This window comes from Musca autumnalis, unplaced genomic scaffold, assembly GCF_047663935.1.
Source record: "Musca autumnalis isolate F117 unplaced genomic scaffold, ASM4766393v1 scaffold_4, whole genome shotgun sequence".
NCBI lineage: Eukaryota > Metazoa > Arthropoda > Insecta > Diptera > Muscidae > Musca > Musca autumnalis.
In genome coordinates, this window is record NW_027411977.1 from 102395937 (window position 1) to 102422248 (window position 26312).

Here is a 26312-nt window from a genome sequence, read left to right on the forward strand (position 1 = left end):
GAATTTCTTAATAAGAAATTTTTATATTATCATTAAGATTTTTGAACATTTTTTCTATATTTTATAAATAAATACTGTACTATATGCGTCTTAGTACAATATTCGTGTGTTAAGGATTTATAATAACGATTAACACGCAGATATACACAGTGATTGCGCCCAACGACAAAAATCAAAAAATTCATGTCACCATTTTAAAAATTGTAAGATGCAAATCGCCTCCAAACATTTCACATTTTTTGCCATTTTTCGCTGTTCTTAAGGAGAAAAAGTTGTAAGCCTTTGACTAATTTTGCGTAAAAAAATATTTTAAAATGAGAAGAAATGGTTTTATTATATATGGTTATATTATAAGCAAGTTTCTGAAACAAAGGACTACAATTCCCTCCTTATCTTAAGTTGAATGATTATAACAATTCCTCTAATTTGCAAAGGGTTACCAAATATTTTATTTATAATGTTGGCCATAATGAAAATATTTAATATAGATATATGGATTTCCTTAAAGTTTTATTTACTTTTCAAGCATATGCAAGAATCGCCACCAGTACCAAAATAAAGCCAAGAGTATGTAGATTTCAAAACTGTATAGACTTTTTGCGAAAATTTGCGGTTTTGGCAGTTACGAGGGATGCACGAAAACTACCTGGCCCAGGCAACAAAGCGTATTCCCAGCAGCCATTTGAAAATTTTTTAGAAAGTTTGACAGTTTTAACCTTTTCTTACTGAGGACAGTTTGTCATACGACTATGTTATGTGTTGTTTACAGCAGGGTTTCGGAGTCGGAGTCGAGCAATTTTGCTGGAGTCGGAGTCTGAGTCGAAAAAATAACTCGACTCCGACTCCTGGCAAATTTTTTTCCACGTTATAGAAATATAACATCAAATTTGGAACAAGATTTGTTTTTTTTTTAAATCATTAATTATTTTAAAAGAAAGGTATAAGAAAATATATATTCAAATTACATATTATACTAAGTTAAAGGACAATTCACAGGATATTTACTATCCTCTGAAGTGTAGTCTTTTCATCCCCTTTTGTTAATCCAATTGATTCGTTACATTTTTGAAAACAAAGTAAAGTTCTATGACAATCGATATAAGATTGGACCTTTAACCTCTTTCGTCAGAAGTCTTACTGGTCTTCTCACAAAGGTCTATTGGTATTCTCATCTTCTTTCTTGAGAAGTAATCCTTGTCTTCTATTAAATACCGGATTAAATAACCGGAACTGTCCGCCAGGAACAGATATAGTTCATGTGTATCCGAGTTTTCTACACTATTAATTGTATATTCGAAATTCAATGAAATACATAATCATAGAGTTTTCATGAGAAAGTACCCAATCGGGTAAAAGTGATAAAGGACAATGCAAACATGACAATGTCGATTTCTTGTCCTAGTGGACCGACGCTACATAAATTTTTTTAGCAACATTTTTGTAGAATATTTTCATGCACGAAATCTCATCGTTTGCTAATTTTTCAGTTCCAAAAAACATCCATCTGCCTACGTGCTGGTTTCAATAAAATTGTCCACTCCACAAGAAAGTTCAAAATGTGAGCGCTGAATTTTAGTTTAATGGGTGATCCCTATTTATAAATTTCCAAAAAAAGTAGAAAGTATAAATAGCATAGAATGTGTGGTCAAATTTTTAAGTCGATCGGAACAATAATGCCTCAGAATGAGCGTTGGATTGGAACAATTTATTTAATTTTGTATGCAGCATATAAACTGTGTTTTTCTCGAAATCGGCCACAAAAATATATGACAATTGGTTTATTAGTTTTCGCACCTCAAAATGCTTTAATAAAAACAGGGTTTTGTAGACGGCCTCAAAACTTCGTAATATTTTTCACTTTCAGATGAAGAAAAAAATCTGCCAAAAAAGTTACGTAGTAAATAATGAAAAATGGCTTTTATTGAGCTTTACAGCTGGGGGTCTCCTTTTAAGGCTAAGCACACTAAAATGTTGGCTTACATCCAGTTTGAAAATTGGCCGTGAATTGCTTATAGTTTTTTATTGCATGTAGTCCTTATTGCCCTTTCTAATAAATATGTATATATATCTATATATATATAAAAGAGTAGTGAGGTGAGTGAGTGACTGACTGATTGACTGACTGATTCATCAGCGCCCAGACGAAACCGCTGAAGCTAGAAAGTTGAAATTTTGGGTGTAGGTTGCTGTTGGTGTGTAGGGGTAAGATAAGGCTGGGTTTTTGGAAATTCGACCTAGAAGTGTAAGAAAAGTACTAAAAGGTACTAAATATGGTACCCTTTGTATTAGGCAAACGGTAAGAGGTAGAATTCTGAAATTTGGAATGAGGGTAACTTATGGAGAGCTAGAAAGATGTACCAAAGGGTTTTTGGAAATTCGAACTATAAGTGTACGAAAAGTACTAAAGTGTACTAAATTTGGTGTCAATTCGTATTTTGTGAACGGATAGAGCTGGAATCCTGAAATTTGAAATTAGGGTAACTTGTGGAGAGTAACAAAGAAAGGTTTTTGCACGAATAGTACTAAATGGTACTAAATTTAGTACAATTTGGATTTGGGTGAACGGATAGGGCTGGAATACAGGCATTTGGAATGAGGGTCACTGATGAAGAGTAAGAATGGAAGGTTTTTAGAAATTCGAACTGTAGGGGTACGAAAAGTACTAAATGGTACTAAATTTAGTACAATTTTGATTTGGGTGAACGGATAGAGCTGGAATCCTGAAATTTGGAATGAGGATAACTGATGAAGAGTAAAAATGAAAGGTTTTTGGAATTCGAACAATAAGTATACGAAAAGTAATAAATGGTACTAAATTTAGTACAATTTGGGTTTGGGTGAACGAATAGAGCTGGAATCCTAAAATTTGGAATGAAGGTCACTGATGAAGAGTAAAAAAGAAAGGTTTTTGGAAATTCGAATTACAAGGGTACGAAAAGTACTAAATGGTACTAAATTTAGTACAATTTTGATTTGGGTGAACGGATTGAGCTGGAATACAGACATTTGGAATGAGGGTCACTGATGAAAAGTAACAATGAAAGGTTTTTGGAAATTCGAACTATAAGGGTACGAAAAGTACTAAATGGTACTAAATTTAGTACAATTTGGATTTGGGTGAACGGATGGAGCTAGAATCCTGAAATTTGAAATTAGGGTCACTGGTGGAGAGTAACAAAGAAAGGTTTTTAGAAATTAGAACTATAAATGTACGAAAAGTAATAATGGTAGTAAATTTAGTACAATTTGGGTTTGGGTGAACGGATAGAGCTGGAATCTTGAAATTTGGAATGAAGGTCACTGATGGAGAGTAAAAAAGAAAGGTTTTTGGAAATTCGAATTAAAAGTATACGAAAAATACTAAATGGTACTATATATAGTACAATTTGGGTATGGGTTAACGAATAGGGCCGGAATCCTGAAATTTGGAATGGGGGTCACTGATGAAGAGTAAGAAAGATGTACCAAAGGTCGAAAAATCCTAAATGGTAGTGAGTTTAGTATGATTTGGATTTGAAGAGCTGGAATCCTGAAATTTGGAATTAAGATTACTGTTGGAATATAGAATTGAGATATGGAGGTAGCTTTGGAAAGTCTAATGTGCACGAAGTAGTACTAAATGGTACGAAATTCGCTATCATTTGTATTTGCGTGAACAGATTATTGTTGGGGTGTAGGATTGAGGTAGTTGTGGAAGTTCGTACTAATGGGAAAGTGCTAAATTGAACTACATTGGCTATAATTTGGGTTTAGGTGAACGGATAGAGCTGAGATATGAAAGTACATTTTGGAAAATCGTGTACGAAAAGTGCTAAATGGTACAAAATTTGGTACCTTTTGGTATTTGCTATATGGTATAGAATTTTGTACAATTTGTGATTTTGTAAAGGGTACAACTGGAATTTTGAAATTTGGTATTAGATTAGCAATTGGTGTTTAGAGTGGAGATAGGGAGGAGGTTTTGAAAATTCGTACTTATTTATACAAAAAATACTAAATAGTCCTCAAATGGGTTTCAGGGGAACTGGTAAAACTGGAAAAGTGAATAGGGGTTAGGATATATGTTGAATATAAGGAAGTAATTTTTGAAACGTTTACCTATGTGTACGAAAAGTTGGGTAACATGTTGATACCAAAATCATTTTAAATAGTTAAGGTACTAAATTTGGTGTTGGGTGTAGGAACACAGCTGGGATTATATAATTTTAAAATACGCTATTTGTACAAAAAATACGAAATGGAAAATTATTTGTTCTGAAGATCGCTCTAAAGTTTGAGACAAAGTTCTGAGTTTGAAAAATTGTACTGAATATTGTCCCATTGATTTGATGTTAACGCCAAGGAGTTTCTAAATAATGTACTGAAATTAAGTAGTCAACGTGAAGTATCTTTTCAAAAAATGTTTTTTTGTTCTGACCGCTTTGGTATGTAAATTTGAAAACGTGGTCCAATGCGACAATTTTGTTAACTAGAAGGTATTTACCCCCTGATATTAAAAAATCCTAAATTGAAATGCCTTCAAAAAATTTTCCGTTATATACGGTTGACATACCGGTGCACATTAAGTACAATTTTTTGTAAAGAAGTTTTCTAACCTTTCATGCCACAAAGATCTTCAAAATACTCTAAATCTTCAAAATATCTCTTCTAATGAACGTGGATTGAAGTGGAGATTTTTTAAATTAAACTTCTATATCCTCTGAGTATTCAAGGCCCAAATTTAAAGAAAATTGGACAATATACATTTGTTCTTCTTTAAAAATACACTAAGTCGAGAGGTACCGTTATATGGGGATATACGAAAACGTAGCCGAAAATTTGACGGACCTATTCGGGTTCTGGGCGAAACCGCTAAAGCTAGAACCTTGAATTGTGAATGTGCGTGATTGTTGTTGTGAAGGGGTGAGATAAAGTTTAGTGTTTGGAAATTCGTACTGGAAGAGAATGCTGTGTTAGTGAAGGGGTAAAACCAGGAGTCAAATCTGAAATTTGCAATATGATACGTAGTTTTGGAAATTCGAAATAAAAAATATGGTAGCTGTGTAGGGATGCGATACGGCATTTTTTTTTTTTAATTCTGACTACAATCGAAAAAAATATTGGTAATAAAAATAGGTCTTAGTACAACAGAATCTCCAGTATTCACCATTCACGTATTAAATATTGTTTATATATATTTCGTTTCCTTTCCGCATACGAAGTAGCGGGCATTTGCTAGTATATATATATAGGCCAAAATATAGGAAAAAGTTAAAAATTTGTGCACATTTTATTCATTTTTAGTGGTATAAGAATTCAATCTCGGAGTCGACCTGGAGTCGGAGTCGTGAAAAAAACTCCTCTGGAGTCGGAGTCGAGCCAAAAATACCTCGACTCCGAAACCCTGGTTTGCAGTGACTTAAAAAAATTACTTCGCAAAAAAAATGGAATTTACTTGTGAACATTTTCGTTCAAGAATTGTTCACAACATTCGAAGTGGATAATCAACGTAAGATCGATCAAATTAAATCTTTGTATGTCGATAAAGGACCAACAAGCAGTATAAAAACTCATTATTTTGGGAGAATTTGTTTTTTGCTGGGAATTAAATATGATAAAATTTTGGGTTTTTGCACAGATTAGTTGGTCGACTTATTGAGGCCAATATTGGATATATGTATATATAAAATATTTACCATCGTAGTACAACAATAAAAACCAGAACCATTAAAGTGTCATACAAATGTTTTCGAAACGCAATGGAGGATCCACAAAATGAAACCGAATTTAAAGTAAATATTTAAAAATGATGAGATTTTATGATTTTTATACATAATGAGGAGTTACCTCTAACAAGTATGAACAAATTTTTGGTGTAGAATATCCACTCGAAGAGGGTTGCCACATGAACCTTACAAGTACCACGTCTAATTATAGGTAAACAACGCGCAATAGGTCTCAAACCGGGAAAATCTAAAACTCTGACGTTTTATGAGTTTTTTTTTTTTTAATTTACGAGAATGGACATTAGTTACAATAAATATTGGCTACATAATAACTCGATCAGGAGTGTTGCCAGACAAGTACCAGATTAAATTAAAAATTTCACCATATGACTCTATAAAACTGAGATTATGAAAAAATGTGGCTGGACAGACGACATGAAGGTTATATTCCACATCACTTCACTTCACTTAATTGAGAGGAGTTAGATACCTTTCCTAAAGTTACCAACCATCTGCAATACACGCTGGAACTCTGGTGTCATTCTAGCACTTCTTGCATATATACTGATGCCTGAAACACGGAACAGGCTGCGTAAAATATGTTCATTCATTTCCTACTCGTACTCATTGACTGATCATTGGTTCATTAGTCAAATTTTACGCGCTGAAGATCTAGAAAAATATCAGTAGCTGTGAATGACTAACAAAAAGCTATCTGTCAAAGGCTTTAAGACCCACAAAGGCGAAACTTTTTCCAGACCAAATTGTGCCACATTTTCCAAATTTCTTCAAAATGTCTGTTCAATTTTGTGTTTGGCGCATCAAAAGAAGTTCTCCAGGTTTGGAGATATAGTCGACCTATGGAGTTCCTCTTCCATAGTAACACGAAGTGCGCGTGGGTGTGGATTGACCTTACTCTTCGAACATTTGCTGCAATCGAACTATAGCGCCTGGCATTTAGCTGATATTCACGCTTGTTGTATCGGCAAGAATGATCACAATTGATTCCCACAGGTTGAACACTAGCGTTATGACTTTTTTACAACCTCATATCCATGTATCATAGTCCGATAACTTTCTACATAATATTACATAAAATCTTAATAATAATAATTAGATTCGGTAAAAACCCTCACGCACAAAATGATTTTAAAATTCGAATTTATCAGAATTATGGGCAAACTGGCATAATATTTGATTATCACTAATTTTCTTTAATTCTAATAATCATAAAAAAGTCGTAAAGTTTTTTTTCAAAGTTATAAATTTTTTAAAGAAACAAAAAAAAAATTGAGAAAAAATTTCATATAATACATTAAAAAAAAAAAAAAAAAAATTTTAAAATCGATTTGTGCGTGATTTTTTTTTATATTTCAATGGAATTAACGTTATTTTAGTGATTAATAGGGAAATGTTCATTCATCCGCTACAGGAAATAATTTTTGACAAAAAATGTCAAAAAGTCATAACACTATTGAACACATCTAATACTTTCTCGAGTCCTTCTATGGTTGTTTGAGCTTTCCCACCTTTCAATTTGAGCGCGCAGCCAACTTAATTTCTATCAATAAATTCTTGAGGATCACGGTCTTATATACGAAGCTCTCAAGGTGTTTGTGTTCAAAGTACATGCTCTACTTCTCCAGATAAAGCATTCTTACCAAGTACTCCTTCATCGGAGCAGCTTTCTTGTAGATAGCCTTGTGGATTACTGACTGACATGTGGTTGAGATTTCAATGCCTTATGTGGAAAGCTGATGGCACACCATTGCTGTTTTGTGGGTCTTGCAATATTTAAATGAGTCCGTGCTTCAATTTGCAGTTTCTAGAGGCGTCTCTTTGTACATCCATTTGCCCTATACCTTAGTCATGTCAAAAAGTTCCTTCAATTACTTTTTTCTGCACCGTACGTACTCATCCAGAACTTTTGTTAGTTTTGCAAACATGACTTGCATCAAATACATGCGGGAAGTTCAATTTTTGTTCCATAGATATTTAAGCTTTAAATAATGACCGCTCATAAATGTGGTTTCTGTAAAAACAAGTAAAAAGTATCAGTCGGTTTTGCCGACAGAGATATACCCTCAGCCTGTGTCTATTGAAACAATTTTTTTCCCAAAAAACGCATTTATTTAGGGAGTTTTAAAAATTGTGGGCGTTTGAACCGACAAAAATGTTGATTAGGATTAAAGATCAAATGTTTTGCGGATGAGATACTAAAAAGAATGGATCTCCAGCCACTACATATAGTACCATCGGGGGTTTTTACACCCTTTGCTCAAGAAGTATGGACTTGCCCCTGATAAAACTTTTACCATCGCAATTGAGGCAGCGAATGCAAGTTGCTTCAACAAAAATCAAAGTGATTCCATATCAGGTCTTAAAGTGAACTTATCCGAAATTTTGTGTGGGAGGTATCGGACGGAGTGGACAAATATAGCCCATATTTGAACCTGATCTATATCTGGTAGATATATTAGGATGTGTAAAGTATGGACTAATTCGGCCACTCCCTTCAAGAGTTACCGTACCAACAATTTACCGAACATTTTTGAACTTTTGTGGGGAAGGCATCTAAAGGAGTGGGCCAATATGGCTTATCTTCGAACTTGAACTATGTTTAGACAGAATATTACTATGGCCAAATTTTGGATCGAATCGGCAGACCCGTTCTAGAGTTATCTTGCGCTCCAACCACCTCACACGATGTCATAGGGGTTTTTTGCAACTTTCAGGCTATTTTATCAGGAAGTATGGACTTGCCCCTGATGAAACTTATACCGTCGTATGGGGGGGCAGTGAATACATGTTGCTAAAGTAAAAATCAAAGCGATTCGAGGGATGGCCCTAAACTGAACTTTTCCGAAATTTTGTGTGGGAGGTACCCGAAGGAGTGGACCGATTGAGTCCGTATTGAAACCTTATCTAAGTCTGGTACACATTTCACGATGGGCAAAATATGGACCAAATCGGTTACTCCCTTTAAGAGTTATCGTGCACACAAATTTTCCGAACATTTTCGAACTTTTGTGGGGGAGGTACAGGAAGGAGTGGACCGATATAGTCCATCTTCGAACTTAAACTAAGTTTGGGCAAAATATTACGAAAGCCAAAATTTGAGCCGAATCGGTTCATCCGTTCGAGAGTTATCGTGCGCTCCAGCCAGCCAGGCAGACAGACAGACGGACGGACATTGCTCAATCGACTCCAAATTGTCTGAAACACATTTCGTCCAAACATACTTGGGGTCTAAAACCATTATTTCGACGAGGCACATTTTGCCCGTATGAAAGTGTATATACCCTCGTTAGCATAAATGCTGAGGGTATTAAAACAATACCTAATATGTGTTCCCAAATTTTGTTTCCTTTCTTTTAAATATTGACTCCATTTTCATGGAACCAAAATCATTCTAAATTCAAATTTTTGCACTAAAATATTCTATTCTTCACATATTCCATTTATCATAAAGAGTTTCCTCTTTACTTTTTGTTATATATAACAAAACAACCAAACCACACACATTAGGACATACACAAGAACAAACATACATCCATGAAAAACTTGTTAAGGAATATCATTAACTTGATCACGCACACCCACGCACAAATATCCAGCTTAAGTTTATACATAAGCGTACAACAGCTACACAAAGGACTTTCAAGTAAATGTATAGCGGGTAACTATGTTAAGGATTTATGGCGGAAGAAAGCAAAACTCATTTTAAAAGGACAAAGACGTTAATGGGATGCGAAAAACACCGTTCCTTAAGCCAAAAATTGGAATACAATGTATTCAAGGCACAATGATGGCAGGTCACAGTGGATCCAACCATTGGCCAAAAAGAAAAAAAATAATGTCAACATTTTGGTACAATATCTGGCAACACTGACAGCTATGACATGGACCTTTTTAAAAATATATTAATTTTTGTTTCATTTGAACGCGATCTTCTTAAGAATAGCTTCAAAAGTTGGAACATTTGACTAATATGAGTACAACCTAGGGATAGGTAAGTCGACTTTCGGTTAATCGATTAATCGATTTTTTGCAGTCAAAAATCTAAAAATCGTAGTCGACTTTTTTTGGAAGGAAAATCGCATAATCGATTATCTTGTGATCGATTTTCGAGTTTGACCATAGATTGTTGACTTGGCGGTTTTACACTTTTGGAGGTTTTACAGTTTCAAAAGAAAACTCGAAAATCGACGAATAGTCGATTATAATCGATTTTCTGCGGTTATGAAAAAGTCGAAAGTTGAGTTTTAATACAACTGAAATAATCGCAAGACCGAAAAATCGCATTTTAAGATTTAGATCATAATCGAATAGTCGAAAAATCGATTATTGCTTTCCATTACCTATCCCTAGTACAACCTATATTTTAAGTGCAAGTAAATGTATTCAAAATATCGCGAAACTAATACGTATAGCAAAATATTATAGTGGATTTTGAAGGGGGAGGTAATAGCTTTATTTTCATTAAAAATAGTGTTATAGTGTGTTGTGGAATTCTAGTTAGCTGCTTTTTTTCTTAGTATTTTTTGTAATGCCAATTCGATCGATCATATACTTAAATTTGACCTAAGGTTTTAGTCATGATGCCCACCAGTGCCCACCTCGGGAATAATTTTCCAAAGTAGCTTGTGGGTTCAAGGTTATTTAGTATTAAAATCAGCTGCCATATAGTGTCAGATTATAAATGGTGGGTGGCTGACTAAAGCTGCTCTAGAATAGGGTTTCTATGGATATATTAGCTTATAACTCTGTTATTTGACCACGTACATTAACATAATTGGTATCAGTGGCAAGATGAAGAAATCTTCTTCCAAATTTGTCTTACGTTGGCGGTACGTGCCTTTCAGGAAGAACGATATTAGATCTATATTAAAAATTATACTAATTTTCAGACAAAAATGTTGATTTTTTTAATCCGCTAAATTGGTTGGATTCTATGTTGTTTTGGAGATTGTTTTGTTTCCCCAATCGTGACCAGCTGGACCAGGATAATCGGGACCTTTGTTCATGTCATTTTGTATTAACAGTATAAAACAATTCTTACCGTATACCCCCTCCAGAGGGGACAGGGGGGGGGGGAGAATATTACGCTCGTGGTTTCTTAAAACACTATTCGCAGCAGTACAAAGCTATAACCAGCGCATTAGCTTGATATTCACACGGGAAATATTTTTGGCCACTTTATCCATACAAGTGGATCCACTGTGCAGTGTTTGGATTTTTGCCACCGGTCTTTTGCAAAAAATTTAATTAATTTTAAAAAGAATTGCAAAATGCTGTTACTTAAAATTACTCGCAATATCTGAACATTTAAAGCGAAATATAACATATAAAGCGAAATATATACATACGTAGATATTTGGTTAGCTCTATGCAACAGATTTTTCCATTTTCATTGAATTCGTTGACCTTCATCCCTGTGTGATAACTCCTTAAAAGTAAGTTTTCAATTATACTGCAAGAAGGTGTTAATCACAAAAAAGATGCAACTTCTGAAATAACATTCTTTAAACGTCAAAATTACCTGAAATCGGATGGTACCGCTATATTGGGGCTATTCCAAAACGTGGACCTATGTGCACAATTTTATGTTAAAAATTTGTTTTGATAACTTCGAAATCTAAACGAAAAACTAAAATCGTTAGTTTTTTCGTTATCAAACGAAAGACGTATCATTCTAAAATTTCAGGATCATATCTTAATTTATCTGGATGCTAGAGTGATTACCACAAAATGCTTGGAAATGGGCGTAATCATTTTATCTGGGCTACCCCAAAACTTTTACCTGTATCTGCAATTCCTGGTGGAGAAGTTATTAGACCTTTTAGATCCCTAAGTGCCAAATTTGATCCCTATTCAACGGTAGATGGTCTTTGAGCCCATCTATCCAAAGATAGATAGCCTTTGAGCCCATCTATCCAACGACAGATGGCCTTTGAGCCCATATATCTAAATATAGATGGCTTTTGAGTCCACTTATCTAGATAGATAAGCCCAATTAAACTCAAAATGTCCACAATTTTTGGTGGAAAAGTTGTTAGACTACCTAGAAACCTAAATGGCAAATTACATCCAATATGGGCCCGAAACTTAGATACAATTTGCAAAATACCTGAAAATAAACAAATGCCCTTAGTTGCTTACGATAGAGCTATTTTCAATATATAGTGATGTAATTTTAGGACAGTACAACTGAACTGCTTGGTTTTAAAATTATTAAAACAAATCACTCTACTTGAGAACACCTTTTGTGTTTGCATATTCATGTGTGTGTGGTAATATTGGCTTATATATGTTATTTGAGAATGGTTATGAAAAGCTAATGCGGTTAAAATGTTATTATTAGCTGAGGTAAGCTCCGACATTTTATAAAGTTAATATTACCAAACAATTTTATGTACATTGATTCATCATTTCGACTTAGTGATAAGGGTTCAAAAGCGGTTATTTTGTATATGAATTTGGCATATCGGGCTTTTTGTAGAAAATTTACTTATGTTGAAACTGAGGTATGGGGTATTGTAACTCGCGAATTGTTGTAATATACCATAACATTTGAACGCATTTAGGTAAAAAAATCTGCATCAATCTCAAACGGATGCTGACATTTTGAAGACTGAAAAATTAGGTTTTTTGAATTTTTGCTGTAATCGGGACGCGCAATTGTACTCGTTTAAAAACTGATTATGAGATTGTAGTACTCGCGATTACGCATTTTTATACCCTACACCACTATGTGGGGAGGGTATTATAAGTTGGTTTGGGCCAAAAAGTTTGTAACGCATCGAAATAATGGTCGTAGACCTATACTTATATATACCAAAATGAATGTCTCGACGAGCTGAGTCGATCTGGCTATGTGTGTCCGTCCGTCAGTCCGTCAGTCCGTCCGTCAGTCCGTCTGTCCACCTAAACTTTGTAATCACGCTACAGGTCGTAATTTTGATCGGATCGTCAAAATTTTGGGTGTTGATGGGGGTCCCGCAGGGGAAAAAGCCTATTTATTTTGGTGATGGTCGGATAATATTTAGGGGTCGGAATGGACAAAAAACTTATTTAGAGAAAAAGACAATGTTTTTTTCCAAACCGAATATCTCAGCTTCTATAAGGGGTATGCCAAAAGCAAGACCTGCTAATGAAAGTAGAAAATATCGCCTTTGCAACGATGTAAAGTGGGTTTTTGTAGGTGGTCAAAGAACGAAGATATCGCAATAGCCGCTAATAGAACACAACTTTTCATTTTTTGCGATTTTAATAATAATGACGAATATGACAGCTTTGGTTGGGGGCCTTCCAAAACCAAAGTCTGAGGATGATAGTAGAAAATCTCATCTTTACAATGATGCAAAGTAGGTTGGCGTAGGTGGCCAAATAACGGAGATATCGCAATAGTCCTTAATACATCCCATTTTTCCATTTTCTTTGTATTTTTAAATATCTAATGATTTGTTATTTTATTTTTAATATTTAGTAATATTCACTCGAATTTCCATGTTTTAAATGCATTTTTGGGAGTTAGATAAACTAAATTAAAATATTTTTTTAATACTTACAGGGTCATACCGGTCCTCATGGTCCTGCAGGTGCTAAAGGTGAACCAGGACAACCCGGCATACCGGGTATAAGCGGATCACCTGGTGCTCCAGGCTTAAAAGGTGATCGCGGTCTACCCGGTGAGATTGGACCCATGGGACCAGCCGGACCACCTGGTCAAATTGTCTACGCTGATACACCATATGGCTTACAAAATACAACACAGTGTACTTGCCCGGCTGGTCCACCAGGTCCAATGGGACCACGGGGTCCTGCCGGTTACGATGGTGCACCCGGTTTGAACGGTGAGCCTGGTCCAGCTGGTTCAATCGGTTTGACCGGCCTGCCTGGCAGTAAGGGCGACAAAGGCGAAAAAGGTTTGCGTGGCTTGACAGGACCGAAAGGTGATCGTGGACCAGAAGGTCCGCCAGGACAGGCCTTTTTCGCTGGTGGTTTCGAAGGCATGGCAATGAATGGCACCAAGGGTGAGAAGGGTGACAAAGGTATGCGTGGTCGTCGCGGCAAACCGGGAACAGCTGGACCAATCGGACCTCCGGGCAAACCAGGTGTTATGGGTGAAATTGGACATGCGGTAAGTGAATTAATTAAATTGATTATAATTTGTGTTTTCTAGTGCAGTTGAAGAATCGTGGAAAATAAGCTTGATTTGAAATGTGTAAATTGATGAAAATGACTAAGCTTTATTTGCTCTCTTTTTGTACTTTTTAGTCTTCTAAATTAATTTTGCGATAGTCTGTCATGTATGGACTATGGAGGTAAGGATTTGCGGTACCAATATATTTGATTTATTGTGATGAAATACCGTAAATCAATCTTAGCCCACCGACTATTTTACTAGATATCAAGTGGTGGTAAATTACTATCTTACACTTCCACGGTTCTTAATATAAATTTGTATGTTATAAATTTACAGTTACATATTTTTATTTCTTTTATCAATGCAGAGACGTCCCGGATTACCGGGACCAAAAGGAGATATTGGACCTAAAGGAGCCAAAGGAGACCCAGGTGGCCGTGAAGGGGTGAGTAAACAATGTTTATTCATTTAAAGTGTTTTGTTGCATAGCAAATGTCACATATATGCCTGAGCGATTTACTCAAAGAGTGTAATAACTCAAAAATGCGTTTTCTGAATTGGAATTTTTATTTTTTTCTACGACTTCTATTTTATCTTTTGTCAAATAACTGTAGATATCGCTAAAACTCAGCATGAAGCATTTACTAGGAGTTTGTTTTGAATTTATGAGGCACCTAAACGTGCTTAATCTTGCACTAAAATTTAGAACCGATATCTGGCTAACTCTTTGCAAAACAATTACAGTCGGCAACTTTAAAAGCGTTTTTTTCAAAACTGTTTTTTAGATGTGACACTCTTTGTTTAAATGAGCGCTAGGACGATAGTATTTAGGACGATAATATTTTTATACACTCAGCCTTGCGGCACCATGATGGAACACAAACATGCTTCATCGAAATAATAGACATGAAATAATTTGCAACAAAAAGTTTTCGTCCTTTTTATTCCCTACACCACTATGTGGAAAGTTTGTATTGGGAAAAATGCATGTAACACCGCGAAATATTCGTCTTTTTATACCCTACACCACTATGTGGAAAGTTTGTATTGGGAAAAATTCATGTAACACCGCGAAATATTCGTTGGAGACCCCCAATGTGGTATACCAATCTTCATATCTCGACGAGATACATCGATTTTGAGAGGTGTGTTCGTCCGTCCGTTTGTCCATTATAAATCGTAATCAAACTCCAGGCCGCAATTATGGACCGATCGTTACGAAAGTTTACATGGATTTCGTGTTCAGACCAGAATAGACACCTAATTTTATTGGTGATGATCGTGAAATATTTAGCGGGTGAAATGGACCAAAAACATAATTTTTATCCAATTTCGAAGCGGCTCTGTAGGTCACAATATTAGTCCGATCGCCTCGAAATTTTAAATGAGGTAAGGGTATATGACAAATGAGAAGCTTGGAAATTGAGATGATGATCAGATAATATTTAGAGGTTTAAGTGGACCACAACTTTTGTGTGAAAATTGTGAAAAATGTTAATATACAGCTTAAATCTTTATTTCTGGAAGACACCTTTCGTCCACATGAGTTATAATTGGAGGACGAACTCTCGACTTTTCCATTGATGCCAATTATGTTGATGTACGAGGACAGATAACAGAGCTACAGCCTAATATATCCAATTGTTTGTTCATAAAGAAGTTAGAGGTCGCAATTATAGCTCAATACATAGTCACGACATTTTGCACGAGGTATGAGTTTAGGTCAAAGAAGATGCCTACAATTTTGGACGATGATCTGATATTATTTAGCGCGTTAAAAGGACGATTTCTTTTGTATGAAATATATAAAAAATTAATTTTGGTCCATATTTTAATTCTTGAAGGGCATACGAGGGGCACTAAAAAGCTTCTGGTCATTTGAATTTTTTTGGAAAGTTTGACAGTTTTTAGCCTAAGCGTATTTAGGACTGTTTGACATGCGACCATGTGATGGGTCGTTTTCAGTGGCTTGATTGAGACAACTTCAAAGCAAAACACGCCTTTTGTCTTTTCGGCACATGACCCATCTTTGTCCGGTCAAACAGGCGTTGGTTTGAATCGATGTGTGAGAGCTCGCATTGCCATGGTTCAGAACGATTAGATTTCTCTTGTTCGTTTTTCGAATTTCTCAGGAGACTCCAGGAAAACAAATTGTAGTGTAACACTCAGAATTAACCAACCTACATGTCTCAAGCCGTATCGTCGTCACACGGTCAGTTTTGCCGAAAAAACAGGGGACCATTTGCTTAGAAGGTCTTCTTCCATGAACAACTTTAGTTGAATTGGGCTCGCTTTCGAAGACCCAAATGGTCGATTCCTGTTTTGTTTCGGGGTCCTAAGCATAGATCCAAGATTCGTCTGTGGCAATCTTATAAATGTCGTTTGAAGCACCGCGATCGTTTTTATACACAATTTTTTGCACAAATCCACAAGAGCCATTTTTTGAGCGATTGACCAATTTTGCTGGTTCCAGCGAGAAAAATCTATTTTTGCGGCCAGGTGTTTATGCAATATCAAATCTTAGTTGGTGGAAGAAATTCCCAAGGATACCTCTATCTCACGGTATATAACATGGCGATCTTGCATTATCCGTTCACACACGGCTTAATTTTTTCCTCACGACCTTCGTTTTTATACCCCACACCACTATGTGGGGAGGGTATTATAAGTTGGTTTTGGCCAAAAAGTTTGTAACGCATCGAAATAATGGTCGTAGACCCATACTTATATATACCAAAATGAATGTCTCGACGAGCTGAGTCGATCTGTCTGTCCGTCCGTCTGTCCGTCTGTCCATCTAAACATTGTAATCACGCTACAGGTCGCATTTTTGATCGCATCGTCACCAAATTTTGGGTGTTGATGAGGGTCCCGGAGGGGAAGAAGCCTATTGATTTTGGTGATGGTCGGATAATATTCAGGGGTCGGAATGGGCAAAAAACTTATTTGGGAAAAAGTTAACGTTTTATTTCAAAGCGAATATCTCTGAATCTATTAGGGATATATCAAAAGCAAAACCTGCTAATGAAAGTAGAAAATATCACCTTTTCAACGATGTATAGTAGGTTGTCGTAGGTGGTCAAACAACGAAGAAATCGCAATAGTCGCAAATACAACCCAACTTTTTATTTTTGCGATTTGAGTTGTAATGACGAATATCACAGCTTTGGTTAGGAACATTCCAAAAGCAAAGCCTGACTATGAAAGAAGAATATTCCACCTTTACAATGATTCAAAGCAGGTTGGCGTAGGTGGCCAAATAGCAATAGTCGGTAATACATCCCATTTTTCAATTTTTTTTCAAAATCGGGCTACAGGTCGCAATTTCGATCGGATCGTCACGAAATTTTGGGAGTTAATGTGGTTCTCACAGAGGAAGAAGCCTATTGATTTTGATGATGGTCGGATAATATTCAGGGGTCGGAATGGGCAAAAACTTATTTGGTAAAAAGGTCAACGTTTTATTTCAAAGCCAATAGCTCTGTTTCTGTATATATATATATATCAAAAGCTAAACCTGGCAAGGAAAGTAGAAAATATTACCTTTCAACGATGTACAGTAGACTGTCGTAGGTGGTCAAACAACAGAGATATCGCAATAGTCGGTAATGCATCCCATTTTCCGATTTTTTTTGTAATAACGCTACAGGTCGCAATTTTGATCGGATCGTCACGAATTTTTTGGGAATTGATGCGAGTCCCACAGAGGAAGAAACCTATTAAGTTTGGTGATGGTCGGATAATATTCAGGAGTCGGAATAAGCAATAAGCTAATGTGGAGAAAAGTCAAAGTTTTTTCTTATGCGAATATCTCCGCTTCTGGTAGCAGTATTCCAAAAAGAAAGCCCGCCAATGGTAGAAGAAAAGATCTCCTTTATATTGATGCAAAGTACGTTGGCGTAAGTGGGCAAACAACCGAGATATCGCAAAAGTCAGTAATATATCTAATTTTTTAATTTTTTGTAATCACGCTACCGGTTGGAATTTTGATCGGATAGTCACGAGATTTTGGGGGTAGATGCGGGCCCCACAGAGGAAGAAGCCTATTGATTGTGGTGATAGTCGGATAATATTTAGGGGTCGGAATGGGGAAAAACTCATGTGGAGACAAATTCAAAGTTTTATTCTTTGTGAATATGTCGGCTTCTAGTAGGGGTATTCCAACGCAAAGCCTGTCAATAGAAGAAGAAAATATTACCTTTAAATCGGTGTAAAGTAGGTTAGAAAAGGTGGCCAAACAAGGGAGATACAACAATGCATCCAATTCTTCTATTTTTTGCAGGTCGCAATTTTGATCAGATGGCCACGAAATTTTGGTTGTTTATGGGGGTCCCGAGAGAAAAAGGCATATTATGTTTGACGGTATTCGCATTATATTCCCTAAAGAAAATGTTTACCAGTGAAAAGCTTATGCACAGGGATAGTGGTGTAGGGTAACGCATGGTCGGCCCCGTCCCGACTATAGCCTTTGCTCACTTGTTTGTAAGTAAGCCAGTTTTTCATAGTGATATAGGATGGCCCTTTATCGACATACACAGATTTAATTTGATCGATGCACTCTTGCCATGATTATCCATGTCGAATTATGTGAAAAATTATAGGACGAAAATGTTCACAAGTAAATTCCATTTTTTTGCAAAGTGATTTTTTCAAGTCGCTATAAACAACACAATGTATGAGTACGTTCAGGCTCAAAACTGTCAAACATTCAAAAAAAAAGTCAAAAGTCAGCTGTCGACACTGCTTGTTGCCTAGGTCAGAAGGGTTTTTACTGCCCCTCGTATACAGGCAAAGTAGCTTATATATGAAACAAGTAAGAAAAGTCTATAGTCGGACGGAGCCGACCATGGGATACCCTATACCACTATCCCTGTGGACAATCGCTCTCCACGGAACTTCTATTCAATGATTGTGAAAATTTAATTATCAAATATCAGAGATGTAATGTATAATACTTATGACCAAAACCAAAAAGTTATCTAGCATGATAAAGACATTTTTGTAGCAGGAAATAAAAATTTAGTTCACACAAACTAAAATGTAATGAAACCCACTTATGTGGTACTACTACTTCCGTTGTTTAACCGCTACGTTATTGAAATTTTTACCAATTCCACATAAAAGTTTCAGTCCATTAAACCCGCTAAGTATTATCTGATCTTCACGTTGGTTTGTACGCTTCTTCTTCATCATAAACTCAAACTTTGTTTAAAATTTTGCGGGTTATTATTTTGACCTACAGAGCCGCTACAAAATTGGTTAAAATTTTGTTTTTGGTCCATTTCATCCCCTGAACATTTCACGATCATCACCATCATCATTAAAAACTAATCATTTCTATTCTGGCCCGAACCCAACCTCCTTAAAAAATTCGTTACAATCGGTCCATAATTGCGGCCTTAAGCTTGTTTACAATTATTAATGGACGGACACACATCGGTAAATCGCTTTATCTCGTCGAGATATGAATTTTGGCATACCAAATAAGGGGTCTAGGACGAATATTTCGTGGTGTTACATAAACTTTTGGAGAGACAATATGTAGCATGGGATCAAAATGTGGTTCTCTACACAGAACCCATTATATATTAGGCAGTAGGCCCTTTATCTAGCAAACACTTTATTGCAATTTACATCAGAAGAAAGGTCACAAGTTTTTTTCCATATGTAGGCTATATGCGAAACATATATGTATGTCCTCAAGGAATTAAAATATCGACCAAAAATAAAATTTTTATATTTTTCATACAAAAGTAATGGTCCATTTCACCCGCTAAAGAATATCAGATCATCATTCAAAATTGTAGGCATCTTTTTTGACCTATACTCTTACCCGGTGCAAAATTTCGTGACTATTGATGTATAATTGCGACTTCTAGCGAGTTTATTATTACACTACAAAAAATAACGGAATATATTAGGCTGTAACTCAGTTATCTGATCATGCACACCAACATAATTGGCATCAATTGAAAGGTCAAGCGTTCCACTTTCAAATATATCTCACTTGTCCGGAATGTCACTCCCAGAAATTAAGATATAAGCTGTATATTAAAAATTTTCACAATTTTCACACAAAAGTTTTGGTCCATTTAAACCTCTAAATATTATCCGATCGCCATCTCAAATTGCAAGCTTCTCCTTTGAGATATACTCTAACCTTATTTAAAAATACGCGTTGATCGGACTATTATTGAGACCTACAGAGCCGCTAGAAAATTGATTAAATATTAATTAAATTGATTAAATATTATGTTTTTGGTCCATTTCACCCGCTAAATATTTCACGATCATCACCAATAAGAATAGGGATCTATTCTGATCTGAACCCGACCTCCATACAAAATTGCGTTACGATCGGTCCATAATTGTGGCCTGCAGCGTGTTTACAATTTATAATGGACAGACGGACGGACGGACACACATCTCAAAATCGCTTTATCTCGTCGAGATATGAAGACCACATTGGGGGTCTCCGACGAATATTTCGCGGTGTTACATGAATTTTTACCAAAACAAACTTATTATACCCTTTTCCACATTGTGGTATAGGGTATAAAAAGAGCTACTGACGTATCCCCTGAAGCGAATAGTGGGTTCTTTGTAGAGAAACACAGTTTCGTCCCATGCTACAAATTGTCTCGATCACGACAGAGAAATCCCCAGTTCTGGCATTATTGCAAATTACGTGGAGCCTTAGCGTATTAATTGCCTGATTGCATGGGGTCACTTAGCCACTTTTTTGCAACATGTACTCGGTGTAGATGTCGGTAAAGTTTTTTTTAATATTAATTTTGGTGTAGGCGAAGACACCCACAGCTTCCTGACGTATAATTGAATACGAATTTTTCCGGTCCGGCAACAAAAAAATTTTAATGGTGGAAAAATACCCCTCAGTAATGTTGGCGTCGTTTCCTGATTATTTCAGCCATGAACAACTCCTTTACAAGTGGAGTCTTAGGACACGATAGAATCCACAAAGTTATTTCTTACAATAACTTTATTTGATAAATAAAGGAATTTTGATGTGCTAGTAGCTAATTGCAGGAGGGATGCATACATTCTTGATGAACTTTAAGAGCACGACAATAAACCCGTAACATAAATTCCATTTCGCTATAACTCAGAAGTTTGACCTACGGCATAACTGTCCTTCCGGGTTCATAATATTAACTTCATCCACTTTCATAGGCAAAAAGAATATTTAACCCACCAAGCTTTGATCTTCATATTTACGCGCAGTGACATTTTTCTTTAATAACGGTTCAAGAATAGCATTCGATCCACGCCACTGGATCTCACGCCACAATGCTTCAAATTGAAGGCACTGGCACGACGCACAGTGTTGTCTCAGTGGACAAAAATCGAAAAATGTGTTCTTGACTTTTTTATAATTTTATGGTTTTATTTTATTGAGAACACTTCAAATAGGACAAACCTCAAAGATGTTGTCGATATTTGGTGTTACTATAAAGTTATAGCTCGTTAAACATAGAACATTTTTCGTATGTGACATTTACTAAAATGTATTTAAAAAAGAAACCCATGTTCATGGAAATTTTTTAAAGAAGTTATTGACATATTCCACAACTTTTGAATAGGGAATTAAAGAGTGGTAGATAGTCTTGCAATTTATGAAAAAAAGTTTACATATAATGTGTATACATAAAGTACCGTTATGTTGATTGAAACAGTAACGTGTTATACAAAACTCACGAATTTCGCTTCTTTCATGGAGTGTATCTAAAAATTGCAGCAAATTGCAGTTTCGACCATTTGGTACATGAAACAGACATCCCTTTGGAATTAAAAAATGCAAAGTTTACATCCTATAAACACCGATTCTCGGAGCCACAACCATATCATCATAAACAATTTGTACAAAAGGAGCAAGAATCCTTGTTTTCCCTCAGTGGATAAATTCACTTTATTTGACTGCTTCGTTTTATATATCCAAATATGAACCGAACAAAATCGGTAAAACTGATCAGAGGCCCAAGCAAATATCGTATATTAAATTTGAAGGCGGTTCAATTAAAATTGGCTGAGTTATAGCAAAATCGGGGAAATATATATATGTGGGGGCTATATCGAAATCTGATCCGATTTTTAACAAAATCGGTAAAACTGATTAGAGGCCTAAGCAAATATCGCATTTTAAATTGGAAGGCGGTTCAATTAAAATTGGCTGAGTTATAGCAAAATCGGGGAAATATATATCTGTGGGGGCTATATCGAAATCTGATCCGATTTTTAACAAAATCGGTAAAACTGATCAGGGGCCCAAGCAAATATCGCATATTAAATTTGAAGGCGGTTCAATTAAAATTGGCTGAGTTATAGCAGAATCGGATAAATATATATATGGGGGATATATCCAAATCTGAACCGATATGGACCAAAATGGGAATTTTTCATTCCTATGCCCGCATTAGTACTTGTATAAAAATTCATCGACCTATGTCAACTCCTTCTATTTTTGTCCACGTTTACAAGGAAGCGGCAACACTGTGCGACGTGTGTTGTTTTTGCTGTAAAGCAGACCAACCAAATTTTGGTGTGTGCATTCGTCAAAATTCGACATACAAGTGGAAGAGGTTTGAATTGTTTTCGCAGACACTTTCGTCGGAGTTGTATGAGGTTGCCAAGGAAAAACTTCTCATTGAACTTTTTTCTTTGCTTACCTTTATACTTCGAGCTGACGATTGATGTTTGGGTATAAAAAGTTTCTTGTTGAAGAAGTTATTGAAAAATAACTTCGGTGGAGAATATCCACAAACAAGAAACAAGGGAACTGATGAGATCCAGTGGCGTGGATCGAAACTATAGTATTCCCTGCCTTATCCCTTGGTGAACAATGCCAAATCTTTTCCACTAATAAAATAGTTGTTTTAAAATATTAAAACAACAACAATGGGATTAACCCAGACTATTTTGAAAAAACAAAATTGCAAACGCTATCCCAATAAAAAAAGTATACATATAACCTTAACCGGTTACTTAAAATCGGTACAAAATCCGGGTTTTATATCGCTATATCCGTTTCAAAATATTAGATAACCGGATCTATTCTCCAAGAAAATTTGTCATTAACGTGTTTATCATATCGGGAGCTATATATGGTAAATATTTCAGATACATCCCAGATGTCAATATAAGCGATAACCAATGGGTATGTCTACCTACCAATACATAACAAATAACGAATATACAGAAAAACAAAACATAGGTTTTTCTGAACAAAAACCGGGTAAATGTCAGAAAGGACAATGAAAACGTGACAATATCGATTAGTTGTCAATGAGAACCGTACCTTAAATTCTCAGAGCAATATTTTTGTGGAATATTTGGATGCTGTAAAATCTTATCTTGTGGTACTTTTACTACGGTTCAAGAAAGAAAGGACGAAAAGGACATGAAAGGAATTGAGTTAGAAGAATGAAATGTTCTACAAAAAGATTCGCCATTTGACTGAAGACATGTAATCTCAAAACTAAGCTTCAATAACGGCAAACAGAGATATAAAGCTATTTTATCAAGCATCATAGGCGAAAATTCAAAAAATTCATCGCGCGACATCTCGGAAACTTGACCTATGGGGAAAATTTCCTTTTGGGTTCTTAATATACTCACTAAGGGCTTTCATCTCCAAAAGGAATTTTTCACCGCACAGACCTTGAGTTCCAATTTGTGGCACAGTGTTATTTATATGCTTCCAACATATTATTTTTTTGCTGTAATTTTTCTCCGTGTATATGTAGGCAGCATGTTTGCCTTTCCATCAAAATTTAGCAACATCTTTTCAAAAAGATGAAAAATGCTGAAGAAGCATTATGTAACAAACCTCCTTAGAGAAAATATTTTTCACACATTTTTTATTTGTTTTCAATTGAGTTATCTTAAGCTTAATTCAGATATAATGAATGACATTTTTTCAATAACACACAAAAAATTTTTCTGACAAACAAACAAACAGAAAACAAGTAGATGTCAAATTGAAACGAAAAGCATTGACTAAAAGCATTTCCATAAAAACGCTTTTCTGTCAACAGCAGATATGTCGTCAGGAATATGGTTAGAACATTTGAAATAGGAATACCTGACAAACCTAAACTGACTTTCGTCACTACGCCACACTCATTCCAGCTCTTGGCAAGAACTTGTCATAAATATTCTGTCGTATTTTAACCAAAGCCAAACAGAAGTGCAGCCAACCACTTCCATGGCTTAATATTCACAGAACAGAAGAGGACACAAGAGGAAGAGCAAAAGAAAAATAAACAAACAGCAGACTTATGTTAACGTAAATTTTGACAACCTACAACAACATTTGCCATGATGAGAGAATGCCTTCATGGCAAGAAGCTGGCTGGCTCATGATTCTATATTCCTTTTTTATTCAACCATTAAATTCATCAGGTAAAACTCACTGGCTGTCAGTTAAAAGGTAAAATAAAATGGTTAAAATAAAAAATACAGTGCATAACATTTTTCGACGAGTAAGGAAGAAGCAACTCGTCCTTTACAACTTTGTACGAAAAGAATGAAATAAAATGAAAACACACAAAGAAAAAAAATAAAGAGAAAATTGCCACTTATAAGTAAAAACTGAATTTGTAGAAAGGGCAATACAAGGCCCATCTAATGGTCATAAGCCAAGTTTATGTAAATTGAAATGAAAAATTCATATATTTAGTGGATTTATTAATGTTATGGTTCCGAGAAATTTAGAATGGTATGATGTCATATTATATCATATAAATATATGTTCCTAAACGTTGCATAAGATGTAAAGCAGGTTTTGTGGCAAAAGCTTTTCATTTGCAACATATTTTATGAAGATTGCAGGGATTCATTTCTTTCGATAGATATCAAGACCACCAGTTCAGTTGGTCGCCGTATAATTTATAGCTTTTGGACCATTATGTCAGAAAGCATATACTTGTCCACAAAAAATGTAATACCACTGTAAACAGGATCACAAGGAGCACCTTCGGTAAACATATCCAAAGGATCTTGAAACCGACCTTAAAATCCACTTAAACAAAAGTATTGAACTTTTGTGAGGCAGGTACCCTAAAGAGTATACCGATATGACCTATTTTCGAACTTAAACTAAGTTTGGACAAAGTATTATAATAATTGTTCCACAAACATGGCTGGACAGGGGAGACTACTCCCATATCAATGAGTGCACCACGATTCATATTAGCTCAATGATATTGGACCTACAGCTTATCGCCGAGTCCGAACGGCGTGTCCTAAGACACCACTTTGTACAGAAGTTTTACATGGCTAAAATACTCAGGAAATGTCGCCAACATTACTGAGGGGTATTTTGCCACCGTTGAAAATTTGATGTTGCCTAGCCGAGGAATCGAACCCACGACCTTCTGCGTGTAAGGCGGGTATGCATATCATTGCACCACGGTGGCTCCCAACAACAAATTGGACAAAGTATTACCAGATTGAAAGTTTGGACTAAATCAGGTGCTCCGTTTATGAGATGTCGCTCGTAACATTTTAGCGAATATTTTTGAACTTTGGTGGAGTAGGAATTGGAAGGAATGGACTGATAAGTACCATCTTCCAAATGTGCAAAAATTTGCAAAAATATTACGGTATGTAAGGTTTGGTTCAAAAGTTGTCGTGCGCATCAGTCACAACACATGGTGGCCGTAGGGGCTTTTTGAAGCTTTCGTGTCATTTTCTCAGGAAATATGGACATGCCCCTTAAGAAACACGCACCGAACGTGTGGACTTTGGAAGATGAGTGAAACGAAAGTTCTTCGTGGAAGAAGCACTTCGAAGCAAATGGTCGCCTTTTTCTTCGGCAGAACTGGTCATGTGACAACTGTTCCCCTTGAGCGATGTTTTTTGAAGCCTTCAGAGAAATTCGAAAAACGAACAAGAGAAGACGAATCGTTGTGCCCCATGACAATGCGATTTAACCGGACAAAACATGAAATCAATGGGTCATTATTCGCACACAGCCCTGATTTCGCCCCTAATGGGCTCTTTATCGTCGATTATCGTCGCCATGTTTTGGAGGTGTATTATTCCGAGTAGAGTAAAAGTGTATAAATCGTGCTGGAGAATACTTTGAAAAACAATTAAACCATTTTTGATGATAACTATTCGTATTTTATTATTAAGCCAGAAACGTACAAATGAAATGACAAACTTAATATACCTTCCCTTATATTTATTTATTTTATTTTAATTTATTTATTTATTTACGTATTTATTTCTTTACTAGCAGACCCGGATCGCGTTCCTGGCCCGTCGTATTGAGTTTTAATGACATTCTTATGGACTTTATGCTTTATAATTCAAAAATAGCTATTTTCTACCTCATTTCTTCCGGTCCGCTTTCAAAGCTAGTTATTCATTGGGGATTTTAAATTTAGCAACAGATTATGTCTGCAACCTTTCTTTTCGCATACGGACTTTGTGGG

The 26312-nt window shown here is 35.8% G+C and overlaps 1 protein-coding gene across 1 annotated transcript in view; it reads left to right on the forward strand.

Moving 5' to 3' along the window:
• The window catches only part of LOC141403033 (uncharacterized), a 288000-nt gene that overhangs the window by 195801 nt on the left and 65887 nt on the right, over positions 1-26312 (forward strand). Inside the window, exons 10-11 of the mRNA XM_073985166.1 lie at positions 13279-13848; positions 14222-14299. Of these exons, the coding sequence (XP_073841267.1) occupies positions 13279-13848; positions 14222-14299 (648 nt within the window). The remainder of the gene's footprint in view (positions 1-13278; positions 13849-14221; positions 14300-26312) is intronic.